Source organism: Trachinotus anak, unplaced genomic scaffold (assembly GCF_046630095.1).
Source record: "Trachinotus anak isolate AG129_WGS33_773 ecotype Australia unplaced genomic scaffold, CSIRO_AGI_Tana_v1 ptg000010l, whole genome shotgun sequence".
In the NCBI taxonomy this organism is placed as follows: domain Eukaryota; kingdom Metazoa; phylum Chordata; class Actinopteri; order Carangiformes; family Carangidae; genus Trachinotus; species Trachinotus anak.
Genome location: NW_027273861.1, coordinates 28,122,911 through 28,132,014, shown reverse-complemented (window position 1 = coordinate 28,132,014; position 9,104 = coordinate 28,122,911). Strand labels below are relative to the sequence as shown.

Here is a 9,104-nt window from a genome sequence, read left to right as displayed (position 1 = left end):
GTGAGTTTAAACCATGTTTAGGCTTTAACTGGGATAAACTGGGACAAACTTTCATTACAATGAGTGGATCCGCAAATGGAGACTCGGTTGCTCAGCTGCTGAATCAGCAACTAACTCTGGATGGTGTTAAATCTTCACTTGCTCCAAAAAACTTTGGCATAAGCTTCCTAAATTACACTGAGCCTGAAGCTGGCATCAACCCAAAGGAACTTTGTTTGTTTCCACTTTCACTCAGGAAAAACGTATTATCTCAAGCACATGTTTTCACTGAGCCTACAAGGACATTAGCCACAGTCATTCACAGTCGGGCAGTTTTTAGAGCTTATGGATTTTGCCTTAAAGCTCCCTCAGTAATCAGCTCATCAGTGTTTTAAGAAGTTTTTACATAGTTAAAATGAGCAACATCACAGTGTAAATACTAGTAATAGTAATAGAGTAATAGTATTTAGTATCAAAATATACTTAAAGTACCAAGAGTAAAAGTATCCATCATGCAGAATGGCCCATTTAAAAATAATGTATTTTATATTGTTGGGTAATAAATATTGATGCATTGATGTCATTAACTCACTCACTAGCACCAGTTGAAAACTAATTCATCCCACTGAGATCTTATTTGATTTTTTTCCTATAATGGAATACAGTAAATGAGTAATCCTTACTGCCAGAGTAAGATGGTCTTCTACCTGTGTCTTATGCTCAGAGTTTAGACCTAAAAGACTGGGACGTAAATAATGTCCCGCAGTATTCTTCAAAGTCACAGTCCACCCGTCACATAATAATCACAGTATGTTGACAGAGGCTGAAATCGGCTGTTTTATATTGTACAGACCTTCTTGAGTTCACTTTAAACCTTTATTGCTGATTAGCAGGACAGACACTACGGATGCACAGGTTTACACTGGCTGATCTAGTCTGGCTGTTTGCTCAGGTGAGCCAGTGGATCATTAAAGGAGGCTTCTCATGTAAGGGGCCTCTGCTTCCGGGTTAAACCCGCAGAGCAAACATCTTGGCTCCGCTCTGAGCTGCTGTTGTTTGTATACCTGTAAGTCTGCTGGTATTACAGCGACCTGAAACCGTGCTGCCTTACACCTGTGGCCACACGTCTCCCCGGCAGACACGGGCCGGTGCAGTTCTCCCTCCGCCCTGCAGGGCCCGCTGTGGCCACCACACCCGCCGCGCTCACACGCTCTGCTCTCGTTGGTTAATTCTCCTCCGCTGCCTTCACTTGCTCTCTTCCCATTGGCTGATGTGGCGCCCGCTTCCTGATACGTCATTCGCGTTGCAGCGGTGTAGTTTGGATGCTGAGGAAGCTCGCTGCGGTGTAAACACACACACACACGGTTTCTGTCGGTTGTGTCGGTCGGTTCGGCAGAAGAGCGTCACCCCCCAGCCCGTCAGAGATGGCCCAGTGCTCCCAGGCTGCCAGCGCCGGCTCCGCGGTGAACGGAGAGCCGAAGAAGGAGAGGAAGGTGGCCGTTATTACCGGCATCACCGGACAGGTAACGCCGCTCAGACCCCGGGAAGTATCTGTGGCTGTTGAGTGACTTGCTCACAGACACACCCGGTGAAGATTTACTGTAACCGCTGCTCTTCACACCTGGACGCCTCCCGGCCGGAGGTTTCCTCTGTAGAGAAGCGGTTTGTTTACACCCTGTTTACACCTGTGTCAGGTGCAGGAACCCGGTTTACCGCGGTCACATCTGCGGCACCGACGTTAGCATTTAAGTTTCCGCAGTGATCAGGTCCACATCGAAACCCACTTTACCTGGACTTGATAAATCTGGATTTGCTTCACAAGTAGACTCTGGTACCTGTTTCACACGCAGCTGCAGTTTTGTGACACTTGGGTTCTGTTTCTGGAAAAACTAAACCGGACCAGGCCCAGTCTTCAGCCTTTAGTGGCGGGCCTGTCAAACCTGGACCAGGTGAACCCAGAGCGGCTGAAGCCTGCTTCAGGACACGGTCCAGAGATGCTCAAGCTTAACTGACAAATAACAGGTCTGGAGCTCAGAACCACGATACCCAGACTAATCAAAACCCGGATTCACTCCATTTACAGAGAGTGTTCAGCAAAAACCTCATGCAAAGGTCAACCCAACCGGTCGAGGCGGGTTGGGTGGGGAGGGAGATGACAAAGGAGGGGCTGGGGGGGTGAGAGACCAGGACTGGTTTAGCAGGTTTCAGTCAGCCACCAGACCAGTCAGGCAGGCAGCAGTTTCACAGGATATGAGTTTAAACCTAGAGTGAAAGTATCCATTATGCAGAATGGCCCATTTTAAAATCATGTGTAATATAGTGTTAGATGAATTAATGAGGCATTAATACGAACAGCAGTTTAATGTTGTAGCTTATCAGTTTCCCTCCGCGAATCAGTGAAGTCTAATCTTGACCCACAATAATACATCTGTACACACAGTTCATTTGTTGACCATATTGTGTGTCATTAATCTGGATCTTCAAAGTAGATAAATTTAATGGAATAAAAAGCAGATAATTTGCTTCTGAACTGTAGTAGAGTAGAAGGATAAACTTTGTTCCTTTACCCGCCGAGAGAAGCTCTCCAGCGGGGGACACCACGGTGACTCTCTTGTGGTAGAAAGTGGTATTGTGGCTAGCTAGTTAGCATGCTAACTTAAGTAGATTCTAAATCTCTGCAGCAAAATATGAAGATGTCTTTGAGATAACATCTGTCGGTCATTTTTATTTCATTTTTGAATATTTTAAATTAAAAATACTTACATATAGCACCTTTAAGTACAGTACTTAAGTAAACAAGGTTAATACATGAAGTTTCTTTCCACTACTTTAGTCCAACCAGAAGTGTATTCATATCGTTTTTAAAATAAGAGATAACATTGCTGTCGTTGGTGGATTACATGTGATATTCAAAGTGCAGTTGATATTGCTCGTTGCCACTCCCACACTGTTAACAGTTTGTGGACCTGTGTAAAGGTGCAGGACTATTTTATTGCTCATTCCCTGAAGCTATTGTGTAATCTGGTATTGTGTGTCCTTTGAAATTTTTTCCTGACAGTCTCTGTGCTGACACTATAAAGACCATCCATGTAAAGTTTAAGTTTGTCTTGCATAGTTTTTCAAGAGTTGATTGATCGGTTAGTTGAGCAATTCATCATGGATGTTTTAGTCTGGCCCCTCCAGTTCAGCAGTACCGTCCTCTTTCCAGGGATTAATCCTGCACTGACGGACTTTTTGGCCATTTGGGTGCAACAGAAAAACAGTAAGCACACGGGTTTGAGTTAGTAAGAATTTGTAGATTTGCTAAATCTTGTAAGAGCACTGTGGAAATGCAGACTCTGTGCACTGACGTGGCATTCACCTGAGGAATCACAGCCTGAGTACAGCATGTAGGAAATGGGCAGAGAGGGGTATCAGTATGACGGGACTGGTTTTACAGGTATTCATGTGCACAGTGAATGACTTCCGCATGAGTCAGTGTTTTGTCAATGAAGTTGTATCCTGGTTAAAACAGGAAAGGGCAAAGTCTACTGAGGCAGGCTGAGGAGGAAGGTTTTCAGAGAATATTCAGAACAGCTTTTTAAGTTCATTTCAGAGTTCAGCCGATATTATCAGCTGATATTAGCTTATCAAATACTGTTAACTGTAAAAACTTCCCCGCTTGCAGATATGTAAAAAAGTTGCAATACATTAATCCTCCATGTAAGATGGATTTTTGCATATTTGACCCATTTTCCTCTGTTTAAGTTTAATGTACTCTTCTTTAATTATGTTTCATTTCTTTCTATGCAGTTGTTACTTATTATTTATTTATTTTTAATAATAAAATATATATTTTACTGTAAAATGTACTCCCTCAGTACACATCTTTGTCATTACTTTTATTTTAGCCAAACCTGAGGGCCCTTTGGTTTATTTTAATATTGGCCAAACTATCCTCATCTGATTTGTATAATACTCTCAAATATCAAGATTGGTATCAACTTTTAAAAGATCACCATTGCCCACTCTCTGCATTACAGCTCATTTATTTATTTCCCATCCTGTTGCCTTATTCATTGAAAGTTGTATCTTGATCTGTGGACAGATGCACATGAATCCCAGTTCAATAAAAATGAAGAAGTAGGAAAATGTCACCTCTTAGCAGTGGCTCATGGTCCTCTAGTCCTGCAGTAAAAGTGAAGGAACTCAAGCATTTCAGATTTGTTCCTCCATACTTTACAGTGAGTCAGTCCAGACTGGTAAAGCTGTAGAAATTTTGCTATACTGTTAACACTGGTGCATCTATTCCTGTAATATCTGGACCGTCGGGCTATTGCAATAATTTGCAAGAGGTATTCATTGGACATAAACTGTTCAGTATAATGTTTCCAATACACAATGGGGTCCAAAAGTCAGAGACCACTTTCCCATTCGGGAATAAAAATAGAATCCGACATACTGTGATAAAATCTGTCATCCATGTTTGGAATTTTTGAACTTGATCGCTGGAAAATGAACCAGTATATTTTGATAATCGAATAATTGTTCCAAATGTCAGGATTTGTTGCTGCTCTTTGTTTTACATGACAGTGAACTGAACACGTGTTGGCTTTGGACTGTTGATTGGACAAAACCAGACATCTGAAGACGTCACCTTGGATTTAGGGAAATTATAAGAGATTTTTTCCTCTTTTGTAATATTTTGACAAAACAGTTGATTGATTAATCATGAAAGTAATTGTCAGATTAATCAACACTAAAAATAATCGTAATCCACAGCATTCAGCTATTTCTCACACAAATGGTAACAGCATGAACCTGTCAAAGACATTTGCATCAGTGGTTCTGCGTGTGCCTGAAAATATAAATGTGTGTGTGTGGATTTTGTGTAAATGCATGTCCTTTGTGGTTGTACGCAAATGCAGACGAGCATTGTCAATTTATGATTTGCATCAGAGCAAATAAGCTTGGGGAATGTTTGATGGTCTGACCGTTCCCAGGCTGCAGCCCTGCAGAGACCTCGATCGCAGGGCCTGGAAAGTCATTTTCAGTGTTTCACATTCATTTGCCAAGCAGCACTTTCCGAAGCTCCTTTTCCCCTCGCCCTCCTTTACAGGAAAAAGAAGAATAACAGTGTTAATTCATTTTTATTCTGCAGGTCATGAGAGCCCATGTAGCAGGCAGGCAGGCATGCATCTGGATAGACCATCACAGAAGTCACTAGCCAGGGCCGAGGGGGTCACAGTGATGCCATAAATCGCCTGGCTAACTACTGTTCATAAATTTCAGGGCATCGTGCTGCTCAGTCTGAATATCTTTGACTGCTGTCTCAGTGTGAAGTATTGGGGTGAGAGGGTGTGAGTTATAGGAGACCACCTGAGTGCCAAGGCAGAGCTGCAGAGCCGGGCAGGGGCTCTGGCTGATGCTGCTGTTTTACGATCTGGGGTTATGAAGAGGACAGGTTCAACCTCAGTGTTCGACAGTAAAACTTTACTTTGGCTTTGAGGTTCACACTTCTCTCTTCAGCTCCTCCGGTTGGGAAAACAATGCTGTGCTGCGATTCGGCCCCTCGAGCCGTTTGATGTCTGTCCTACAAGCCTCTTTCCCTCATCCTTTGTTGGCGTTTGACTCACTTCTCTCATTCCTTCCCTCGCCTCGTTCCACCGACTGCACCGCGAGCATCACAGGACAGAGTCTGAACGCGAGCCAACAATAACAATCATAAAGCTAAGAATGCGTACGCACATCTCCTCTGTCGCTCATAATGGCTGCTGATGGCTCCTCTAAGGCTGATTCCTCCTCTGAATGAAGTCTGGTAACTTGTAGAAAGACGGAACAGATGTAAGTTCAGCTGCTGAAAAGAAGATGGTCGGCAAGTGAAGTGCACTTGATGTGTGATAATGTGTCGATTTAGCAATACGCCACGTGTTAGAAGACAGTCATGCTGGGTGTATGATGACGTCTGTGTGGCTGAGGAGACAAATCAATAACCTGAGGATAGTTTCAACAACCAGTGACGTTAAACCTGAAGTTCAGCCAACTAGTCAGCGGGAAGTCAAGCCCAAATTCACAATCTCCAGCCAGAATCTGCTGCAGTTTACATGGACAAACATCAGAATGGATCCATATGAAAAAGGAAATATTAATATTATATTTAAAAAAAAATATCACCTTGTTTTTCAGTAGTTTCAAATGCTAAAAACCTTCGGTGCTACAGAATTTTCTGCTGTAACTTCATCTATTTGCTTCTCAGTTGTGCTGTTTCTAGATGAGTAAATTTGACGTTTTAATCTGGATTAAAAACTCTGATTTGACTCAGTGGAAAACAAGATTATGGTGGCATGAGTGTGATGTTGTTCACCTTTCACCCTTTTCGACGTGGAAGCTGCCGGGTCTGTTCTCTGGACAGGTCAGGTGGCATTCGAGTGGTTCAACACAAGATGTAAGAATTAAAAGAACTTCTTCAATCCAAGAAGCTTCACTGTTTCACTGATACAACCATGGTCTGATTTGATGAGTGGAGCAGTGTGGGTGGGCCTCGGTGCCGCCCTCTCACTTTATCCACCCAGCCTGTTGGTTTGGGGACTTTCCAGCCATATAGGCCACTGCTGCTGTCATCCATTCATGAACTTGTCAGGTCATGTGGTCAAAGGGTCAAGGACAGCTCTCATAGTGGGGTTTCCATGATACTCAGTTGCAGCTCAGTGTGGCCTCAAGGATAACTTTGATATTTTTATTGAGGCAGTAGCTGTATCTGCAGTATGTGTGTGTCCAGTAACAGTTGTGTGTGGAGTTGTGTACTTCTGAGGCATATTGGTACCAGGAAGCTGTGTTCAGTCATTTATTTCCCTGACTCGCCTGAGCCGTCCTTCAGTGGAGAGATTCACGCTGCTCTTCACACAGCCCCACCAAATATCCCTCCTTAATGCTGTGTTTATGTGTGTGCGTGTGTTTGTGTGCGTTGTGGTCCGTGATTACAGCTTCATTAAACCATCTCAGGCCTAATTGCAGACCAGCAGTGTGCTCGGCAGCCGCCGCCTGCGGTCTAAAGAAAGCACATTAAAGTGATTCATTTTTAGCTTATACACAATGACAAATAAACACACACATGGCCGTGAACTCTGTGTTTACAGAAGTAATGCATCAACCCTGCAGGTGGCGCGCGCACGCTGAGCTCTTTCGATTTTGGACTGGCTCAGACATGTTTTCCATGAGGTCCTTTCCTCCTTAATGTTGTGCAGGTGATCGAACCCTAATTAGGGATCAAAGGTCACAGAGCTGACCCAGTGATACTGTGTGTGAAGGCTACTGTTCCACCAGCAGGGGGTACCAAACTCATAGTGCTGGGGTTTGTCCAGATTCATCACACCTCCCTCCTCTCCTCTCTCCTCCCTCCTCTCCTCTCTCCTCTCTCCTCTCTCTCTGGCTGAGGGGACAACAGCAGCTGTGTTGATGTTCTTAATGGTTAAAGCGGTTATGACTGTTTCTTGTCTTTTGTCTCCTCTTTTGGTTTTTGATTGTTGGGAACAAGAAAAAGTCGGGCATTAATGAAAGGAGTTGTTAGTTAAAAATGCTGCATCATAAAATTGTTAGAAACATTAATTAGAATCAGATTTTAAAGACGTATCAGCTTCCATTACATCCATTATACTGTTTGCTACGTTTCTCCTGGACAGATGGTTTTAAATGGTTTGGTCAGTGTTTAATTTTTTCAGCCTTTTTCTGTTTGCTTTTATTGTAATAAGATACATAATGAGGTTGCATATATTGTTTTATTGCCCAGTTTAGCTAATAAACATCCTTGTTCACATCACCTGGAGCTTATACTCTTTAAATAGTATCAGAAATGAAGGTCTTGATAAAAGTGTTACACTGTTTGCTTCGGTCTAAAGTTGCATCCTGGAAAGAGTCATCCCTGCTTTCAGTCCGGTCTGATAATAACCGCAGTGTGAGTTGTCAGTTAACAGAACTTGGTGGGTCAGGTTTCAAATCTTGTACCTTGTACCTTTTTTTTTGTTTGTTTTAACTTTAATGTAACTTAAAGTTCCTGTGCAGCTGCTCTTGGTTAGAAAATGAAAACAGCAGAAAATCAGGTGTTGTGTTGGTGATGAAGTAAATGTGTCGACGTGATACGATGATGATGTGCAGAAACGAACACGTGCACACAGAGCAGTGCCACCTTCTGATATAGATCCGTATATATATCCTGTTAATGAAACCACATGATGATGATGATGTGGTAATGATGATGATGATGATGATGATGGGAATGCTGATTGGAGCTAATGATAGTGCTGCAGGGGCAGTTAATAATGAGGCAGCATTATTAACATGAACATGGACTGATTTAGTCCAACGTCAACATCAGCTTCATTTTCCCTCTTTCACCCCATCCTCTTCTCTTCCTCTGCTGACGTATTTATTCTCACTACATTTCCTTTTACTGCCTCACTCTTCTTTTCTGTCATTTAAAGAGATTTTTTTTAAATAATGGGATTTTAATTTTTTTCTGATTAATATGAAACAGATCCCAACAGATGTGTGTGTGTATATATATCTATATGCACTTACACACACACACACACAGTCAGGTTTTTATCACATTTAATGTCCTTCAACAGTATTATACTGAGTTTCAAAGATTAAAGTCTGTGTAATAACAGATGAAAGACAATGAGTTTACACCAGTTTGTTCAGTGGAATTAAAAGTTGTCACACCTGTACCTGTCTGCTGCAGGTGAGTTTTTTACTGTCTTGCTCCTCCTGCAGACAGCCCTGGCTGCTGCAAACACTGAGAGGAGGGATTCAGTTATACATCATTACACCAGTATGCAAATATGAAGCAATCATTGTCCTGCACTTGAGTTAACTTTGACCCTCCTCCTTTGGCTTCTAGTCAGTGTAGCTATAGAGCAGAGAGATCATATTGTGTCAAAGGCCAAAATGGGTCTTTGGGGAGTTTGTGGTATGGCGTTGACCTGGCAGGTGAACATGTAGGTGTGTGTGTGTATGTGTGTGTGTGTCCTTTGCTCCCACCAAGCGCCCAACTCCCCATAACAGGAAACAGCGAGGTGAGGCCAGGGTTTATGGGCTAATATGGCCTCAAAGGAGCCTCTTGTTTTGAAACAGAGCTGCAGCTCTTC

At 42.8% G+C, this 9,104-nt stretch overlaps 1 protein-coding gene across 1 annotated transcript in view; it reads left to right on the top strand.

Moving 5' to 3' along the window:
* Window positions 1-1,175: 1,175 nt before the first annotated feature.
* The window catches only part of gmds (GDP-mannose 4,6-dehydratase), a 164,220-nt gene continuing 156,291 nt past the window's right edge, over window positions 1,176-9,104 (top strand). Inside the window, exon 1 of the mRNA XM_071486565.1 lies at window positions 1,176-1,502. Within this exon, the coding sequence (XP_071342666.1) occupies window positions 1,404-1,502 (99 nt within the window). The 5' untranslated portion in view covers window positions 1,176-1,403. The remainder of the gene's footprint in view (window positions 1,503-9,104) is intronic.